General features: G+C 45.3%; 1 protein-coding gene across 1 annotated transcript in view; it reads left to right on the forward strand.

The window, feature by feature from the left end:
* Nucleotides 1–21,936, forward strand: part of PKD1 (polycystin 1, transient receptor potential channel interacting) — a 464,326-nt gene that overhangs the window by 389,645 nt on the left and 52,745 nt on the right. The window contains exons 28-32 of the mRNA XM_078664851.1: nucleotides 87–230; nucleotides 1,108–1,318; nucleotides 3,672–3,798; nucleotides 4,807–4,923; nucleotides 17,608–17,657. Of these exons, the coding sequence (XP_078520977.1) occupies nucleotides 87–230; nucleotides 1,108–1,318; nucleotides 3,672–3,798; nucleotides 4,807–4,923; nucleotides 17,608–17,657 (649 nt within the window). The remainder of the gene's footprint in view (nucleotides 1–86; nucleotides 231–1,107; nucleotides 1,319–3,671; nucleotides 3,799–4,806; nucleotides 4,924–17,607; nucleotides 17,658–21,936) is intronic.

Raw genomic sequence — 21,936 nt, forward strand, 5'->3', positions numbered from 1 at the left:
GTTTTTACCACCTCTAACGAGTTATTGGTGAAGAGAGTGGTGCACGCATAATGGTTCATATCTTGGCTTTCTCTGCATACTTCTAGGGCTGAGCCCCTCTTGGTACCTGCAGCACGTCATTGTGAAGGACCTGCAGAGTGGCAAGCGCTACTTCTTCCTGGCGAACGACTGGCTGTCCGTGGGCCGCGAAGGACGAGGCCACATGGTGGAGAAGGAGGTCCTTGCTGCAAGTGAGTGATTTTTGCTGGGCTGAATGTTGGTAGCCGTTGTAGGCCTGCTGGGCACATTTACAACCCGAGTGCAGGCTTCCGGAATAAGATGCATCAGCAAATGCCTGTTAAGGAATTAGCAGACACATAGGGCATTCCTATGTGCCTAATATCGGTGGCACATATAAGGCCCAGGATGGCACTCACAAGGGATGATGGAAGGCATATAACCCGGAGATGTCACAGATAGTGCCTGGGTGGCTGGCACATGCTTTGGTTTGTGGCCACACTGAATGAGGATCAACACATCTGCAGCAGTTGTGAGTGAGCAGAAGCATCTTTGGGTTCTATAAATACCTGAGGATATGGAATGCACAAACCCTCATTTACTAACATTACAATCTTGATGGGCCGCTGAAGGTGCAAATATAAATTGAGAGTTAAGAGCACACTTTGTAGGCTATGTGTTGGGCCTTCACCCAGGAAGGTTTAACTCACTTGGATAGAGGGTGGGCAGACACATCGATCGCAACTTTGGGATGCATATCTTGATGATGTTCACATAGAAACCGTAGGCCAGTAATACAGACACACATTTGTATCTGACATGCACTTAGACAAGAATGGGCAGAAGCATAAACTAATCTAGGCTGAAGCTTGTCTTGAGCATGTGGTTTCAATTGTTCCAGTTCCTCAATACACTCTGCTCTCATATACTGGGAAATATAACATGGCTAATTGTACTGAAAAATTATATTTACCATCAAGGAGTCCAGAATCTTAGAATCGTTAAAAGTTGTTTTTCATCCCCCCACCTATATATGCATGTGTACATGTAATCCATGCATAGGATGCCTTTACACTGACTACAATAACTGTCCCTTTCGTCCTCTCTCAGGTGATGCAGACCTCAGGAAGTTCTCTCGCATCTTTGTGGCAGAGCTGCAGAGGGGTTTGTCTGAAAAGCATGTCTGGCTGTCCATGTGGGATCGACCACCCCGCAGTCGGTTCACTCGCGTCCAAAGAGCCACATGTTGCTGGCTGCTCATCTTCCTCTTCTTCTGCGCTAACGCGGTCTGGTACGGTGTCGTTGGAGATGTCAGACACAGGTGCGGGGCAGGGTTTTTACTCAGACATATCTGTAAATCAATTAATCTTGTCTGTAGATGCCTGCTCTGAATTCAACCACTTTAGTGGAATTACAGTATGTGGTGGGGCTTGGAAAGAAGGTGTGATAACAGTACATGGTGTTTTAATACAAATAAATAAAGTTGCAACCAAACTTTAAACACAAAAGAGTTGCTCTTGCAACACTATATTGGGCTTTCACATACTTGTTGCACACCTTTGCGGTCCTGAAAACTGTTATCCAAAACCATATATTAGCCTAATCGTAAAGCCAGACGTACAAGATATGATGTTGGTTTTTATATTATTGTCAATGTTGTAGAGTAATTCAGTATAATGGCACAGGCTAGAACATGCTAGGATATTTTCATATAGTGCCACTTGTAAATAAAACAGGTATGCTATCTAATTTCTTTTAACTGATACTGGTCAGGGCTGGTATGTATGTATATTTGTTGGGGTATTTATGTAAAGTAAACATAGATAGAAGACAACGAAATGTGTAAACGGAGATCGAACCACCATATTAGGAGCTAGCACCATCTTGGATGTTCCTCAAAGCCAGTGTTGCCTGGATGCATTGCTGTATCCACCAATGATGATGACAGTTAAACGTCCTGATTTACAGTATCAGGTCAGCCATCTTGTTTGGCATCACAAAGAATCATCATGGACAGTGTGACACATGTTCACGGTCAGGTGGCCCAACATCCTTGGAAACATACCTCTGCATCTTTGGAAGTCAAGATGTGAGCGCTGGTGATGTACCACCAACTTTGGGCACATTTTCAGAGCCCACATTGATGCCGGAAACTCCACAATTCGGCATGAACCTTGGCATGAATGCCACCTGCAGATCATTCCTTAAAGCAGTACCTCTCACGGTAGAAACAGCCATATTGATGGAGAAACTTCAACTATTAAGAGGATTCATTCTGTTGTTGAATTTCCATTGCTCGTGTGTTGGAGGGTGTTCAGTCCACGCACTGGTGAACAGAAATTCTGCCATCAGAACACTAAATCAGGGTACAAGTGCCTTAATGAGAGTATATCTTCCTCTCTTTCTTTCCACCTGCCCAGAGATGTCTCATGTTGTATCTAGGAGACTCACTGCAACATGGAGGTATATCAGAATTGTCATTTCTTTCCTTTATCTAGTTCATGTACCAGTCTGTCGGTGTGTCACTGTTGTTTACCTGTACACTACAGAATAATTTACATGAATATTAGGATTATGGTTGGAGGCAGGCCCCCTCAAAATGCAAGGTCTCAACTATGTCCCAATTCTTGGTGTCGTGACCATGCTTTATATGCGGTCAGTGAACTTCTCGAATCTGCTGTATATTATTTTTATAAATTATTAAAACCACTAAATTGATACAGCCTCTGAGAAGGAGCTACAGGTAGGAATATGTAGGTGGAATCACATGGCTGGTGTTGTCATGTTGAGCAGGTATGTATAAGAGTTGCTGATATTAGTGTATCTCTGTAAGTGGCAGGGAAACATATATGGTGAATGTATGGCAAATGACATCATTTAGCAAATGTATAAAGTGTGTCTGTGGAGTTCATCTGCAGCACCAATGTATGGCTTGAGACTAAAAATGTGGATTCTGGCATGCATTCTGTGGACAACGTTTGTGTGTGAGAATGTTCAGTGAATGGGTTCTGTGTATGTGATAGTTGTTGGTGTGTGCAGCTTGTGCTACTTTGGTGTGAGCGAGTCAGGTGTGGGTGCAGCAAGTGAGAGGTTTTGAGTGTGGGCATGCTGCCATTGTGCAGGTACAGTATCTGGGTGTGCTGCACGCTATGGGTATGACGCATGCTCATCTGGTGCATGTGCAGCATTGGGTTTGTGGAGTGGTGGTGGGTTGGAAGTGGTTTTATAGCTATTATTCAGCTACAACTTTTTAGTTAATGTGCCAACGTAGAGGTCAAGTGTGCGTTGTGTGGAGGAGGTGACGTGAGGGGGGAGTGTGGTTGTGTGTGTGTGTGTGTGTGTGTGTGCATGTGTGTGTGTGTGTAAGTGTGTGCGTCTGTGTGTGTGTAAGCTGATGGGCAGGGTGGAAGATGTTGCAGCATTTGTGAAAGGAGTAAAGGACACCATAGAGGGTAAATGTATGGGGCTCGTCAATAGTATGTGAGTCAGGAATCGTGCTCTACACCCCAGAAAGTAAGTTGTCTTCCATATGTCATGAGCAGTGTAAAGGTTTAGTGAGTTTGTTAAGTTTTTTGCAGCAGTTGTACCCGAGTTACTCACAGAAATATGAAATGGAAAGCTGCAGTAGCAATGCATCATTAAACTACTTGTTTTGTTATTTGTCTCTTTTGCAGTGATGCAGCCATCTCCAGATCCCTCCCGGTCAGTGTGGATACGGTGGCGGTTGGCCTGGTGTCCAGCGCAATTGTGTACCTTCCCTACCTCTTTGTGTCATTCCTATTCAGGATGGCGCGCAGCAAGGTGAGATGCAGCAGCACACTCTACACTATGGCGTGCTTGGACCAACTTTTTCATGATGGTGAACCGGATGGTTGATAGAACAGCTGATGTCTGCAGGGTGCATGTCCAAAAGCCATGTCACTGCATGTCTTCATGTGGGGTGGACAGGTGTCCCATTTGCAGTTGTGTGGTTCAACAGTGCAGTTGTGTGGTTCAGCAGTGCAGCTGTCCTCTCTCTTGTGTGCCTCTCAGTCACATGACTCCGAATTGTTGATACAGCAATGACCGTCTCCAGAAGCCCTCTTTGTATATCCCAATGGCTGTTTGCACAATAAGGTTACATCAAGCATCCTTGATTCCCTGCACACATTCCTCCAGCCATGTACAAATTCAATATAAAGATAATCTTGGGGTTGTACATTTACATCCTGTGGTCTGTGTGTTCATGGGAAATATATCAGTTTTTCTTGGAACCTTGTGTTATATTTTGAGGGCTGTGCATGAAATGAAAACAAATGTGCAATCTTTTCAGCTCTGTGTTGCTATGTGTTCACAGGAAAGCTGTATGTGATACTCTGTTGAAAAGATTGTAGGACAGGCAGAAAATACCTCAAACAGCATAGGTGTGTGTCACGGGCTGTTTGTATGCCCTGATGGCTGTGTCTACACAGGAAAGCTAAGATTATCTGTGAATCCCAAATAATGTGTTCAGATATCAAAGCTGTGTTAAATAGGCTGCATCTCTAGCGGTGTGCCACACAACATGCTTTTGCTCATACAGAAGTGGTCTAGCAGTCTCAGCAGCCAGGCATATATGCCATTTGCAGAAGATGCTTATACAGCAGTCCTTCCTTTGCTGATTTTTCTTGTCCGTAACCTCCATTTCGAGCAAACGGGGGAAAAGCTGGAATGTCCCTGAAGACAGCCTGGATGTCAAGGACATTTGTTTCTTTTGTTTTGGCTGGATGTATTAAGTTAGGTGTGCCCTACTCTTCCTGACATCTGTGTCATTCCGCTTATTTCTTCCAGTTATCCGTCAAGCAGCCGGTGACCTATTTTGACCAGCAATCCTTAGAAATTGATGACTACTTGGACTCTCCAGTGGTGGAAAGCTCATTCCTTACATTTCCAGTAGTCCAGGGAGAGGTGAGCCAGATAATTTTGCTGTTGGTTCAAAGTTAGCAGAACTTTCATACTTTTCAACTGTGTGAGGCTAACCATTACCTTCTACAGCAGTGTCAAGGAGATGAAGAAAGGAAGCCACAAGACACTGATGTCCTTGGATCTCACTCCAAGCTTTTCCTGCACCCAAGCATTTAGCCATTCTCTTTCTCACCCGCTCCCCACAGCCAACACTAATTATTCAACCTCCACAGATACGGACATTGCCTCCCACCTTCACACTGGCAAGATCCTTAGTTTGTGCGTCGGGTGACTAGTGACCCATTGATACTGTACATGCACAACACCACCTAGGCACTAGGGGCTCATCTGTTGCCATACTTTCCTCATCCACTCAACTTTGGTAAAAGCCTCTCACTCCTCCAGAAACCTGGATAACTAGTTCAACCTGTAACTCGTGATCCATTAGGAAGGAACAGCATATTGATTTCCACCTCACCATGTCACCGGAATGCTCCATATCTCAATCCCACCACCTCCATCCTGGCTCCGGACCTCACCCCACTCACCTCCTTCTGCAAAAGGACAGAATTCAGTGCATGTCTCTTCCAGCCTCCATTCCACCCCCTCCCTCAACAACTCACTAAAACCCATCATAATCTTGCTTTCAATCACATTCATTAGTACATCTCTTAGCACCAGAAAGTAAGTCAAACACGTCTCCTGAGTTTGTGACTTTATAGAGGAATCCACCCTACCTCCTTGTGTCACTGATTTAATCCTGGATCACCACCTCTTTATCCTTTACATACTGGCTTCATGCTCCTCCTCAAACAGAGCGTATGGTTGTGGGGCAAGAGCGGCAATGGATGTTCCCTAAATTTGTTTTGCACAAAATGTTCCCAGACTGCAGTATGAATATTTTGAGCATCTGCTCCTCCAGTGAACCATTATTGTGACCTCTGCCTTCAGCTGTACAATTCCCTACAGCTCAAAAGATGGCAATATCTGTGGCCAAAGGAATCTTAAATTTGTCCCAACACATATCAAGCTTCTCAAAATGGCCTATCCTCCTTGGTGATTTGAATGAGCGACAACTTCTGCCAACAGGATAGTGACAACATGAACACCTTGACATTAACCACATGGCCCTGGACCCCGCTCATGATAGAAATCACAGCCTCAGTCCTATCTTATTCCCGATCTCTAACTTTTGTATAATTAATTCAATTCCCCTCTTCTTGTCAGAAGACTTCAATACCTTCTCTTATGATTAGTGAACTGAAGACTTTAGTCACCCTCAAACAAAACAATCAAGGCTAACACCTAATCCAGAAACCAGAAGTTCTCCCACCTGTCATTTGCACATTTAAGGGTGTATTTACCAAAGAGTTGTACCACGCAAGGGGGCATAAGGATGACGCAACTACTAAGTCAGATTATTCAAGCCACGCAAGGCCACCTTGTATGGCCGTGCGTGGCTTAGTAAATTTAGAGGAACGCAACACAGGGCAAATCGCTAGGTTGTGTTACTCTGCCCCAGGGAGGCGTTCCATGGGTGGAGCATGGGCGTTCCCATGCGTCCACTCATAGATTTTGGGGCAATCTCAGATTTACCATTACTGGTAGACCAGGGAATGCATCAAAATGCTACGCCTCCCCAGGTGGTCTCCTCATTTTTTCCTCTTCTGTGTTTGCTGTATTCTGCACCCGACATAGAAAGAGGAAAATGCATCAGAGGACAGTTTTATTTGAAGGAAGGTGTCCTTACCTTCTTAAAATCAATCTTGTCTGCAAAGCATGTACCCTTGCACATTGGTGCACATTGTGTGCCAGTGCAAGGAAAGTATAGTAATGTGCCCTACAATGTTAAATACAGCGCATTCCTGTCCTTTCCCTTAGCTCCGCACAGTGGCTTGCTATGCTCCGTGAAATAATGTTAAAGTAAAAATTCCTCATAACTATGCAGTGTGGCTACAATTGTGACTTTTCACGGAGCTAACCCTACTTCCAGACCTGCATATTGAGCACAGAAAACACAATCAAAGAACTCGTCGTGGGGTACCAGGAACTGCCAGAAAAACCTCCCACCTCAACTGAGATGACGCTTCTGTTTGAAGAGCTCTACTGAGGCCCGGTTCCATGTGTATATTTCGGGAGGATGAGTTACTTCAGGCTTAATATCAGGGGACTACCCTCACAGTGATTCATTTTGAATCACATATATATCACTTTATTTTTCAAATTACATCTGATAAAATAGCTTTCCTTCATTTTGCTTGTTGGTTTTGCCTGTAGATGGCAGTAGTGTGCCATCTACAAATATTTCTTTTAAATTTATTATCAACACATATATGTTCATAGAATGTGTGGCTGTAGATACACATGGTTGGTATCTATTGTTGAGCCAGGACGTTTGCAATGTGTTTTTCCTTGAAGAAGTCACCGTACCTGTTGTGACTCCACTCACGGTTCACGATGCACCTGCACACTGGCTCCACCTCAGATTGTTTTCTTCCCCCATCGGGTTCAGATGTTCGGAAATGCTGCTCCAGGATGACTTGCTTCACACAAATTTTCTCAGATCTATCTACTCGACCTTTGAACCCTATCACAAAAGCAACACTACCTCCCTGCCAAGACATTCCACATGTGACGTCATGGTTCCTGGGCCTGACTGTCAGAGACCATTAGCCTTGGACACCCTGCACCTGTGGGCCTTAGTCCTTAATAAACTTTGAGTCTTTTCTTGGAAAGTGCACCTAGAGTGAGAGTTTGGAATTTACACTTGCCCATTTCGGCACAAGGTGTAATATCAAATACCTTTTGAGCGACCAGCATGTGACAGTGGCATAATATCAGGGCCGGACTAGCCGTACTGGGCATTGGGTGTTTTCCTGGTGGTCCGGAAGGGTGGGGGTCGGGTTTTCACCCGTGGGGGCTTGTTTTGTTACTGGGGGCCGGTTTGGCAGCAGTGATTCAATATCGGCCCCCTGTAACAAAAGCAGCAGTGGTGCATTTCACTAGCACCCCTCCATACTCCCCTCCCCCCTGGGGCCGGTCGAGTGGAACTGCCAGGGCTGGTTTCTGTTCCCAGTGTGGCTGGGTGTAAGATTAGCCCTGCAGCCCTCCCTGTGTGTGAGGGTCCTGGAGCTCCAGGGGACCCCCTCTGGTATTTTGCCTTGGCCTGAGAGTTCCGGACTGGGTCCGCACCATGGGGTGCCCCCTCCAGGTACTTTGCAGGGGGCAGCCCTCAAGTTTCGTTATGCCACTGGCATGGTGTCTGTAATCTGTGCCACTCGCCAGACTACAAGGAGACCTCCTGTGATGCCTGTCATGCATTCTGATGCCAGAAGGGAACAACAGAGTGCTTATCATAAAATGCTGATGAAAGCGTCATCAGGGACACCGGACATCCCCGTGGTTGAAGACCTGCCCCGCGACGAGGAACACGCCAGGCCATCAATCATTACACAGGAGATAGACCAGAAGCCATATTCTCAGAGGCTTCCCATTCTGGAAGGTGGAATTCCTAGAGCCTGTGATTAAGCAAAATGCCAGTCCTAGACTAGAAGGCCATGTCAACTCCCCATGCCTCTACCGTGCCACAGGCACAACAAGGTCAGTCTTGAGCCCTGAAACGCCCAACAATGGAGGCAGAGCAGTGATCCCGCAAAGACCAGCTGTGAGCCATGAGCTCAGCCAAAAACAGCAGAAACCTTTGGGTTTGCCTCCACTAACAGGGACTGGGAAGGGTGGTTCGATCACCAAACTGCGTTGTGGTTCAGTGTCACCGTAAGACCCCAAAAAGCCACATTCCCAGGGTCTCAGTCATTAGCTTGCCTTTGTTTCCACCCTTACCTAGAAACACCTCCACCATCACCACTTCCACTTGTACACCCATTCTTCACTCCCCCTGACACATAGGATGCTGGCTTGGATATTGGGAGTCCCTACTCCACATAGGATCCTTATGCTGAGCCTTTCAGGTCTCTGTAGGAAGAAGACCAGTGGGAGGGGCTACATGGTCAACCCCCAGAGGATCCTGACTTTAAATGCTATCACCTGCCGTGCAGTAATGCAATGGACCACCCAATGCCAGTTGTTACAGTGACTTGACTTAGGGAAAGCGTTGGACTTTGGAATATTCCAACTCCCGTCTGTGCAACAGTAGGGAAAGTGTTGGGCTTAAAGCCCAACATCATTCCACCAACACTTTCCCTAAGGCAAGTCATTGTAACAACTTGTGTGGTAAAGGAATGCGTTGTAAGGACGCATTTGTGGTTTGGGCTATGTTGCAAAGGCACAGCGTGGTTCAAGCTAAATCCTACTTGCCTTTTCCTCTGACCTCACTCTTTAATAATTCTTTAATTATATGCAGCTGAGAGATTGGGTGGCCTGTGGTCCTCGAAGGGATTCGATAGATGGGACCTTATTGGTATCAGCAAAGTGGGGGATCTTTGGGCCACTAACAGAGTCAAAACCTTTGACGAGCTAAAGCGGGAATATAAGCTGAGTGATAGGGAATATTTCCGATATCTTCAGGTTCGCCATGCACTTGATTCGGTCTTCCCTGCTGGTACTTCGATCCCTGAGTCTTCTCCCCTAGAAGATAGAGTGCTGGATGGACATGTCCCTGACAGCACCATCTCCCTCATATATAAAAAACTTATTAATGCCCGTTCGGACCTTCTTGTACAGCTACGAGAGGCATGGACTGGTGACGGTCTGGAATTAGACGATGAAGATTGGCAGGCTGCAATATCCTCCCCAAAAGAAGTCGCTATTCCGGCGCGTCTCCGACTGGTGCAGCTAAAGATTCTACATCGTATCTATGTCACGGGTCCACGATTGATACATATGGGTTACTCTGTGGATGGGTTATGTCGGCGTGGATATGGTTTGCTTGCTACCTTCCTCCACATTATATGGGAATGCCCGGCGGTAGTGGTTTTCTGGAATCGAGTGCATGCGGTGATGGGAGAAGTGACGGGCGTCGGGCTACTCCCCGAGGCCAGACGCTGTTTGCTGAATATTTGGGAACCGAATGACTGTACCGTTGCTCAGACTCAATGGGTCACGCTGGGCAACATGATTGCAAAGAGAGATATCGCTCAACTCTGGGGGTCTCATAGGGCACCGTTGGTCTCGACCTGGGAGGACAACATGGATTGGTGCATGTTTAGAGAAAAAATTGTATACATCTCCCGAGGTAGGCCCAAGAAGTGGGGAAGGATTTGGGGTCAGTGGAACTCATACCGTGGAGAGATTTGTGACCCTCCCCTTGCTGAGCCCCCTGACACTCCGAGATCTCCTTGACTGTAAGTTCCAGTACTTTGATTTTCTGTTCTTTGTGAAGTACTGCTCACTCTTGGTCCCCACTCCCCACCTCCATGATTTTTTGATACTTGCTTCTCGTTTGTCTCCCCCCTACCGCACGTAGCAGTCCTTATACTGAAAATTTTGCCTCGATTCCTTTTCTTGTGTTTTTTCTTGTTGTTTGTATACAGTAAAACATAAAACCTTTTATTTATCCTCATCTGCCATATTCTCCGAATCACATCATGCTTTTACGCTGCCGGGCCCTCGGGTTGTCGGCTGATGAGCTGTGTACTGATTTGTTCTTGCTATTTCGTATGACTGACCGGCCTTGGTGGTTGTAGGTCTGTATCTGTCTTCATTTTCCAAAATAAAGGTTTTTAAAAAAAAATAAAAAAAAAAAAATAATAATTCTTTAATTAGCTGAAGGCACCCACAGAGAGGAAAACAGTAATAATTACTCCCTTTCTAAAGAAAAAATTGGATTGTTCTACACTTTCAAATTTTAGGATTACCTCTTTTCTCCTCTTCCTTGACAAATGCCTAGAGAGAACTGTTGTCTCACAAGTTCAGACCCATAGGGAAAATAAGAAACAATGGAACCAGCCCCGACGGGCTTCTGCAAAGGTCATGGCCCATAACTGGTTGTCCTTAACACCCTAGACATTCTTAGGATGGAGGTTGATATGGCTAGGGTTGGTCAACTCATTCTATTGAGCTTACCAGCAGTCTCTGTTAACATCAGTCATGCTCTGCCAGTCCAAAGGCTGCTGACATTGGTCACCTAAACTCCATCCATAAATACGTCACTTACTTGATGGCAGGCACATCCTACAAAGCAGTGCATTAAGGTTTCTGTGTATCCCTTGGGCTTTGTAATATGGGTAACTCAAGGAGGTGTGTGGGTCCCTCATTGTTTAATGTCTATAGGGTCCTATTGGCTAATCATATTCTTTTGCAGGGTGTAAAATGTTATATGTATCAGGATGATACTCAAATAATTTTCAATCTTACTCAGTTATCTATCTTGTGTACTGACCAAAACAAACTTACGCTTCAGTCACCATTGGTCACCAAAGGATGATGCCCACTTTCATCAAATAAAAATCCATCCAATACTAAAGTGTTTCTCACGAATAGCATCTCTCCATCCTGGCTCAACCTCATCTTGCCCACCTCCATGGATTCACAAATCCATACCTCTTATCCGTTCCAGGACATAAGTACCACACTTGATGAATATGTGACTCTTGAACCACAAACAAAAGAGGTATCTTGGTCTTGTATTTTCTAACTTAAACTGCTCCACAAGATCCTCCAATTTTTTTACTCCAGCTATCATGCTTTGGTGATCCTTGTATTGGTCTAGTCATACCTGGATTATCAATCAATCAATCAATCATACCATTTGTATAGCGCACTACTCACCCGGGAGGGTCTCAAGGCGCTTGGGGGGAGGGGTATGCTACTGCTCGAACAGCCAGGTCTTGAGTTGTTTCCTGAAGGCGAGATGGTCCTGGGTCAGCCGAAGGTGGATGGGGAGGGAGTTCCAAGTCTTGGCAGCCAGGTAAGAGAAGGATCTTCCTCCGGCGGTGGCTCTTCGGATGCGTGGTACGGCTGCGAGGGCGAGGCTGGTGGACCGTAGCTGGCGGGTGGGCGTGTAGAAGGTTAGGCGGTCGTTGAGGTACTTGGGGCCCAGGTCGTGGAGAGACTTGTGTGCGTGGGTGAGGAGCCGGAACGTGATCCTCTTGTCGACAGGGAGCCAGTGCAGGTTCCTCAGGTGGCTGGAGATGTGGCTGCCTCGGGGGACATCCAGGATGAGTCGGGCGGAGGCGTTCTGGATGCGCTGGAGTCTTTTCTGTAGCTTGGCTGTGGTTCCGGCATAGAGGGCGTTTCCGTAGTCCAGTCAGCTGGGTGACAGTTTTCCTGGTCTCGGTCGGGATCCAGCGGAAGATCTTGCGAAGCATACACAGGGTGTTGAAGCACGATGAGGAGACGGCGTTGACTTGTCTGGTCATCGAGAGGGAGGGGTCCAGGATGAAGCCCAGGTTGCGTGCGTGGTCGGTTGGCTTGGGTGCGGTGCCCTGGGCTGGGGGCCACCAGGAGTCGTCCCAGGCGGAGGGCGAAGATCCCAGGATGAGGACTTCCGTCTTGTCCGAGTTCAGTTTCAGGCGGCTGTCCTTCATCCACTCGGCGACGTCTTTCATCCCTTCGTGTAGGCAGTTTCTGGCGGTGTCGGGGTCTCTGGTGAGGGAGAGGATCAGCTGGGTGTCGTCGGCGTAAGAGATGATGTTGAGGTTGTGCTGGCGTGCGATGGCTGCGAGAGGTTTCATGTAGATGTTGAAGAGGGTGGGGCTGAGTGAAGATCCTTGCGGGACGCCGCAGATGACTTCGGTGGCCTCGGAGCGAAACGGGGGGAGGCGGACTCTTTGTGTTCTTCCGGCGAGGAACGAGATGATCCACTCCAGTGCCTTCTCTTGGATACCGATGTTGCCGAGGCGCTGGACTAGGGTGCGGTGGCAGACCGTGTCGAACGCAGCGGAGAGGTCCAGGAGGATGAGGGCTACTGTTTCCCCCTTGTCGAGCAGGGTCCGGATGTCGTCGTCGTCGATTATGGAACCATCATCTACCTTGGCACCTCCACTTATGTATTACACATAGCCCAACAGGTAGAAAGGAAGGAGAACACATCCCTCCCATGCTACACAAACTCAAGTGAAGCAATATATTATTATTTTTAATTCTTCACATTGCTACATAAAGTGCTTCACTCACCTTCACCCACATTCCTCATCCTTAAACCCAACTGTGTGTGTCCATCCCACGCACTTAGATCTTCCTTTCTGAATCTTCTTTAGGTACCTTATCGTAGTGCCAGAGTCAGGGGCAAATCTTTCCGAGTTGCTGAGACTAAGCTTTGTAATTGTCTTCCTGTACCCCTTTGTTCGATGTTTTCAAATTCATATTCAGAAAATAAACTGAACACCCTGTTGTTTCATGATTGGGTAATTTACAGTTTTTCCATTGTTCTATTTTAGTACCCTGCGCCATAAAGCTACGGCTACTCGCTATATAATACCCTCACAAAATCACAAAGTTGTATAGGAACTTTCACAGATACTCAGGTGCATTCACTTTCATGGAACATGAGATTCTGTTTAAGCCCTTTTTATCCTCCTGTGGATGCTGGTTAACATCTATGTAGTATTTCACGTCAACATATCTCAGTCATCTTTCCCCAATATTGGTGTTGGATTATCGATTCCTGAAATATAGACCTACATATACATTGTAACCATGATATTAACTACCTAAATAGCATGAAGGGTGAGTGCAGACTCACTGCAATTTACTCCACCATAACAATATTGCAGGGTCATTATTATGGTCAAAATACATGTGTGGGTCGACATTTCATGCCAATTCTCACCCCAATCCTGAATGACTCAATCAACAAAGCCACCGTCCTGGGCACCTGGAAACACCGCACAGTTCTCCCTCTCCCAAAGAAACACTCTGTGCATCCTATAACACTAGCCAATGTCTAGTCCACCTCCCTGCTATCCTTCCAGTCGAAACTCATGGTGAAGATCATGAAGAAACATCTTGCTGCCCACCTCCTTGACACCACCCAATCCAACATCAGAGGCAACCACAGAACTGAAACTGCCCTCATCAGCGCCATGGATGACTCAGACTGCTCACGGACAGAGGAGACATCGCTGCCCTTATCCTTCTGGATCCATCCGCTGCCTGCTGTACCATCTCCTACCCATTCTCTTTCAAGTCAAGTCAAGTAGTTCATTTGCATAGTTAGTTAAAACCGTTGCAGTACAAAAAGTATGTTCAATTAAAAACTATCAGGTACATATATAAAACTCTTATATCTAAAACCGTGCTAAAAGAGCTTTCTAATATTGTGCAAATATGGTCAAATAAATATCTAGGTAGTTTTGCCAACTTGAATTATGTGTTCGAAATGTCCTTGGACCACTTCTCTTTCACTGCCTTCAAGATGCTGGCATTCAGGGACCAGCGCTCCACTAGATCTGCTTTTTCCTCACAGGCTTCATCCACTCAGAAAGCCTGAATCCTTTCGTCTTGCCCACCGCCACACTCATCTGTGGAGTTACACTAGCATCCTCGCTCAGTCCCACGCAGTTCAACATCTACATGGCCCCACTCATCACCATCATTCACACCTGCAGATTCCACTTATATATTCAGACTCAGAAGCAACTTTATTCAGTCGAGTTAGACCATAAAAGTATAAAAACAATAAATCCACAGGAATAACTGCAAAGCATAAACGTTATACAGCAGACGGATTACAGTTAAAAAACAATAAAATCATTAAAAACAAATGATCATGAGATATAAAAGGCCCAAGCATGCACAAACAAATAAAAGAAAGTGCATCAATAAATACATAATCAGCATCGCCCTCTGCTTTATCGCACATTAAATGAAAGTAGCTGTTAGAACACAGATTTTCACAGAGGCCAGTCTCTACTAATAATTAAAAGATGCTTTACAGTATCAAATATTTGCTTCTTTTAGAAAAGGCAGCAAATAGCGCTTTCTCAACAATTAATAAAATTAGCAAAAAACATAACTTTAATTGTGCTTTGTGCTGAATGATCATCACAGGGACAGACTGGTAGTCAATGGAAAAAAGACCCCAGGCCAGGAAAAGCAACCAGAAAGTGCACCGCGCATAGTCTGAATCGAGCTAACAAAAATCTGTGGTGCTCGTTATACACCCATGTGAGGTAAGGTTCAATGCTAGTGTTTACACAGATCAGCATATTTGCCTGGACGGTAAGCATGTCGACCACCCTCCGATATCTCATCCGTTCGATTAGCTAGAAAAGTGTTCTTAAGAGAAGTGTGGGAGACAGCTGTGCTGCTGCTAAGAGAAGTGAGCAAGTCTTCACGCCTCAGACTAAGGCAAGTTTCTTGGATATATCTTATCCAACGAATGGTCAGGCCTCGGTCCAGTTTCAAACAATCAGTTAACAAAGCTCTGTTAAATGAGGTCTGGGTCCTAGACCAAATTCTGAGCCACAGAAGGAGTGGTTGAAACCTTATAAGATCATTTATATACCCAATCCCAATCTCAGAGTGGCAGATAAAAGAACTGGTGCTTCTGGGGACAGATAACCTTTTCATAAAACCATTTTCAATTGCTCCTAGGCTCCGCTGATCATGAATGTCCCACAGCCGGGCTATGTATTCTATGCAGATGACACCTAGCTTATCCTCTCCCCCCTCCGACAAAACAGTGAACATCCAAACCAACTTCTACTCCTGTGTGTCTGAAGTCACTAGATGGATGGAAACTAACTGCCTCAAGCTCAACACAGACAAGACTGAAGAGTTCATCTTCAGTAAAGACACCTCGCTGTGGGACTCCACCAGGTGGCCAGCTGATCTCAGACCCGCACCCAAACCAACCACCCATGTGAAGTACCACAGAATGATAGTTGGCAGCCAGCACGCTTTCACAGGCCAAGTGAACGCAGACTCTGCCACCAGTTTCCAAATACTCAATCTGCTCAAGAAGATTTTCAAGTGGCTTCCCTTCAACACCCGCAGAACCGTTACCCAGGGCCTCGGCACCAGCAAATTGGAATAGAGCTTTGCACACTAGGTAGGAATCAACACGCAGCTGACCAGAAGACTCCAGATCATACAGAATTCAGCTGCCAAACTCACACTCCGACTTCCCACCCCGCACCCACATCAGCCCGCACCTCAAAGACCTGCACTGGCTCCCAAATGGCTCTCCATCCACAAATGGGAACTCTTGGAACTCCTCACACACACATACAAAGCCTTGCACAACCTCAACAATTGTAGCAACTTCCAAGAATCTACTTGACAGCTCCCCTCAGCCAGACTCCTACACACACACATCCACTGGATGCGCGGAACCAGATCCGGTGGCCAGTCTTTGTCCTACCCCACTCCCAAAGCCTGGAACGACCTTCCCTTGCACATCCGTCGCCTTCTCCGTTTTTGAATTTCGAAAGAAACTGAAGACATGGCTCTTCTCTTAGTCTCGGCCCTGGCTTGGCCCATGCTGCTCCTACTTTCAGCACCAAGATACCCTCCAGGGCGAGTCATGCACTCAACAAATACACAAAACACAATATAACAACACTCTTGGCGTCCTTTATGGAATCTTTCCTGAGTTCTTCTTTCCATAATTGATTAATCTAATCCTAAAAGTGATCATCTCTCACATCAACTAATGTCAGTAACAGCATCATGAGGCCTGGTGGCCAAGATTGTTGACAAACTCCAGCGCGTGCAGAATCAAAGCCGCTGACCCCATACTTGGTCTGACGCGCGTCAACCACAAGTTGTATTGAGGATCCCCCGCTCAGTTTGCCAAGCGTTCCCTGGCCAAGTATCTGGTTACCTCTCCAAGGCTCGTGCACTGGTCAGGCACCGGTGGCCACTGCCCAAAATTTGTAGTATGCGCGGTGCTGCAGAAAATGGTATGGGTAGAACTCTGGATGTCCAAGCCTTCCTATCTGCTGTAGAGCGCAACATTTACTCCTCGAAGCACACCTGCTGGAAATCTATGAAAGACTGGCAATTCATTTGTTCTCCTACTGCCTTGGCACTCTGTGGCCTGTTGCCTGACCAGTTACCCCAAATAATGTCAGGTGTGCACTGCCAGGCCCAGGGTTCCTCAAAAGAGGAGTTAAAATGACCAAGAATGTTCAGGTTCAATGTCTTGAATTTCGAAGCTGCATTGTTGAAATTGGTGTTGTAATCTGTGTATAACCTGTATGGCCAAGTGCCAGTCTGTGACTGTGGCCCATGCACGGGGAGGGATAAAAAGGGAGGGCCGAGAAATATAAAGAAGTAGAGGGAGAAAAAGGGACAGACAATGGGGGCGGGAGCAGCAAGAAAGAAAGAGGGCACGAAGCCGAGATGAAGCAAAACAGATTTTAAAAAACGGGGAGTGAGGAAGAGAAAATGAGAGAGGTGTTGGCGGAGATGAAGGGTCAGAGGTGGAAAGGAATTGAGGGGTGAAAGAGAGGTAGGTAGCAAGGCTGAGAAGCAAACCAAGAGAACTGGAGTGAAAATGTGGTGGGAGAAATAGTAAATGAATAAGCAGGAGGCATGAGTGACAAATGACTATGAAAGAGTAACAGAAGAGAGGGGTTACGCACTTAGCAAGAACCTTGGGAGGAGAAAGAGGCACACAGAGATATAAAGAGAAAAAATTGTGCGTTTACGAAGTGAGGAAGAGAAAAAAATATGTACGTGTGTGTGTTTACTGTGCCTGCATCCATACGTGTGTGACTGGGTGACAAGAGGGTACACGCATGCGCAGTGCTCTGTACTAGTGACTCTTCTGTTTTCACACAGACCTTCTCCGACCAGACCAAAACAGAACTGACGTTGGAGGACACCAAGAGGTAAGCTTTCGAGAGGGCCATACAGACTCTGTGCTTTGACATAAATACATGTTGGCTTCCAAGCAATGGGGAATGGGCTACGCATTGCTTTATTCTTTCTTCACACGGGTCCCATGAGTTTTTGATTTATTTATTTGAGTTTTATATGGCGCGAGTTGGCCCAGGAGGTGACAGAGCGCTTTGCAGGTTAAATGAGTACATAAATAAGTTTACAAAAGGTACATGAGGGAATTCGTAATGTGAAAGTCACAAAACAGTACAGCACTAGGTGGTTATGGAGTCGTAAAGTATAAACTCAGGGTACATGGAGGAGAAAGGCATCAGGTACAATGAGGCGAGTGAGAAAGTCGTGTGACCTTCTAGAAGGCGTTGATCAACGAGGGAAACGAAGAAGCGTTTGTTTGCATGTTGAGGTCACTGTTGAGGAGTAGAGATTTGAGGTTCTGTTTGAAGGAGGAGTTGTAGCAGAGATGTTTGGGTACCGAGTTCCAGATCTTCGGAACATTACCTGAGAAGGAACTTCAGTGGGAGTGTAAACCAGGGTTCTCCAAGGTCAACCTGGAGGCCGGATCCATGCCAGATTTTTAGCATATCCCCATTTAGATAAATGTAGTTTTCTTAAAAATCTGGCATGGATCCGGCCCTCCAGGATCGACTTTGGAGAACCATGGTGTAAACCATGCCTCGCTGACCGATATCTTTCCACTCCAATTCACTCTCTGCAGCTGGATTCTAAATTTAAAAAAAATTCTTCATTAAGAGCATGACAACGTGATATGATAGTTACAATAACTTACAAATAAATGGTCGTGGTAGATTAATAGTGGTATTAGCTTGCTGTTTTCTTAGGGCTGGAGGTGGCTTAGTGAGCTGAATACTAACTGCTTACAAATGCAGTTTTCCAGGGCTTATGAACTTACATCTCTAGCAAATTGCCTCAGCCTTCTATCCTTCCAAGGTCGGTGTAAGCACCCCTTGGCTAGTCCACTGGCCACAACTTTTTCGAGTTTGAATATAATTGATACGGAGATCTCGGCTGTTCTGTTTCCAGAATAGGATTTACTTTTCAGAAAGCTCATGACCCAAGTCATTCTCTGCAGGCTGGTGGCATTCCCTCAAGAACTGTTTTGCAAAGAAGAAGAAACTTTGTGACACTTTGGAGAACTTCTCATCCACATTAACGGCTAAAATTACATTTTAGTGTTAACTTCTTAACAGAGTTTCGGGAACCTCTAAACAATGATGTAATTTAATTGCACATGATAGTGGTATCCTGCACATAAAATGTGTTCACCGAAATCCTTTCACCCGTGGACATGTTCAAAAGCATATAATGTTCATTAAAAGTTTCAAGAATCAGATTTAACATTGTACTTATAGCACATTTAAAATATATTTGTCAGTCCCAGATGCATCCAGCCAACAGTCATTTATTTAATAAACAAATTCATTCCTTTGCATTGTACTGAGCAGCATATAAGTGGTTGAGACCAGTGGCGTAACGAAAATTGAGGGGGGCCCCTGGAAAGAACAAGGGGGCCCCCTCCAGGAGCGTTTAGGCTAGGGTATTTTGCTGAGAGTGCCCCCCGCCGCGGGGAATGCTGGGGCCTTTATTACGCCACTGGTTGAGACCCTCAAATATAAAATGTGTACATCAGAATTGTGAGGGAGCTTCCATTTTCCCTCATCTTAACAGAGTCTCTGTGGCACCTTGCTATGTGTGTCTCGTGACCATCCCAGTTGTGATGTCATTGAGTTTCCATCAGTTCCACTTGTGATGTCACGGAACCTTGACTGCCATTGGTTCTGTTCAGGGTGGCCGGTCAGAGACACCTGGACATCAGCTTTTCCCAACTTCATAGCTCGTGGCGATATATATATATTTTTTTTACTGATAATGCAATGGTAGTCCTGCTCTTCAGCATAAAGGAATTCCAGAAACTTTAAGATTTTGGAAACACCTCTGGAAATGACCCTTTCTTTCACTTTACACCAGAAAACACATGTTTTGAAGATGTAGGGACGCTTTTGTGCCAAAGTTGAGAAAACTGTGAACTAGTGAAGTCTTGAGACCACCTAAGTCTTCGTACCATGAGTGTGGCCAGGGAACCGAGCAGCTCCCACAACAATGACGAAGGAGCTGCGGAAGATAGAGTAGCTACTGCTGCATTATGTTCCAGAGACTGTTCTGATCGTTCAAGAAAGAGGTATTCAAAGCAGAACTGAGTGCTTGCCACCAGCAGAACCCTTCCAGGAGGCCGGCTAATGTGTGCATTTGTAAGGCGCTTCAGGTTGACGCCCCGGAATCTGCTCACAGCTGCCTCGTGAGGAACCCAGAGCAAGGGGCCAAGAGTTGTTTCAGTGCTGCCTGCCCAAGACCTGCATAAGTAAATCAAGGTTGGAGACATTTCTCCAGTGTCTGTGTAAGGAACTTTGGTATATGGGGCGTAGGGGTCAATGCTACTTCGTTTAGCGACTGCAACCATACGCATGCCCACTACTCAGCAAGTGGCCTTTTCTAAACGACATTTGGTTGTGAGACTCACTAGCCCCATGCATGATCACTAAGCATTTGAACCCCACCTTAATTGTTAGGGAACCAGTGTGCATTAAATTTATATTTAGAAACTTTAGAAACTATTGTTTATGTCACTGTGAAGCATAGCAGGCCCAGGCACACTTTGTCAGTTAGAGTGGATGGTAAACAATGTCTTGCGATAAAGTCGGATTTGACCAAGAGTTTGTCTAACCCTGTAGTGCATGTACAAAGTAGCATCAATGTTAGCATAAGTGATTTCTGGCCATCCAAGGGGACCAACCAGGTATTTTATCTATTGGTATAAAATACTGTAAATTAGAGGTAAGTTGCTGAATTGCATTCCTTGGGAGAAAAAAGTGCACTGAAAAGTGCACATCCTGCCTTCTCGTGAATCAAAAAAGGGCTGTATAATTAGACATTTTGCAGACAGTATAGTGTGGGCTGCTAGAATATGGCATTTCTACAGTGTCCCCAAACTTTTTAAGAAAGTTTATTTATTTGCATTATTTGTATGTAGTCTGCTTTAATATGTAGTGACCTTTGGGTTTAAAAACGTTTTTGTTATATCTCAGTAATATTCAAGAATCTAAATGTTTTCTGAGTTTTGCCACTGTTTGCCAGTATTGGTTTGCTTGAATGCATGTTTACTGTTTTGAATGCTGAGTTGCTTCTCTCAGTAGCATAAAGGCATTGTATTGTTACATTTGTCATATGGTGAATGCCGCCATTCGCTAGGGTGCTTTGTGTCTAGTACCTGTGCTCTCATTGGATATGGCTGGAGATGGCCATTCCTTAAGCTGACATCTTTGGTGTTTTAGGATTAGTAGCTGTGAGTAGATGGTCGACATGTGCATAACAATCACAGTTTAACATGGTGCAAGACCTCTTCTTCTTCTAGATAATACAGCCCTAAGAAACCTTGCTAGTGCCACACATGTAAATAAACTGGGAAGCAATTGCGCATATAGAAATGCCGGTCTGCATTGCTTAAAATGTAGTGATTTTGGTAAAGGAAAAATAAAAACTCTACGTAAATCAGCATATAATTTACAGAAGATCAAAATCTGGATCTTTGATTGTTTTGACATATTGTCACAAGGACATAACATTAGATCCTTTGCCCAATTAGTAGTACTTGGAAATGTCGTCAAACGATAAAATATATCTAATCTAAAAAGCATTAAAACAAATCTGTCTTGTGCATTTAAAACATTAAAAAGAAACGGTTGGATTGAGATGGTGGTTAAAACCATTTGGTTATGTTGGACTGAAGGTTTAGTTAATTCCACTGACAATCTCAGTTCTTCCAGGTGATTTAAATACTCTAATTTAAGTGCCTTCTTTGTAATATTATTCAAGGTAACTCGAGTTTCGTAGAATTCAGGGTGACTGATATCTACCATGAAGTTCTTGATGTACTTTAGGCAGGGAACATTTAATGACTGGTCAGAGTCACAACAAGTCTTAACTAAAGTGTGGTTGAATTCCAGATGGTCTGCAGTCCAGATTTTGTACCAAAGGAGGACTGACTGTATTCTTATCAAATCGGTTAGATCTGTAGTACCCAGTTCGGAGTGGCGCACAGAATTAGAACAGCTAGGGTGAAGCGCCAGAAGATTTTTAAAGAAAGCGTTTTCAATCACCTGTAGTGGTTCCAAATTTACACAACCCCACAGCTCAGAGCCATACATGGCAATCGTTCTGCATTTTGCATTATAAATCTTTAACATTTCTCTTGGC

Source organism: Lissotriton helveticus, chromosome 10, assembly GCF_964261635.1.
Source record: "Lissotriton helveticus chromosome 10, aLisHel1.1, whole genome shotgun sequence".
Lineage (NCBI taxonomy): Eukaryota > Metazoa > Chordata > Amphibia > Caudata > Salamandridae > Lissotriton > Lissotriton helveticus.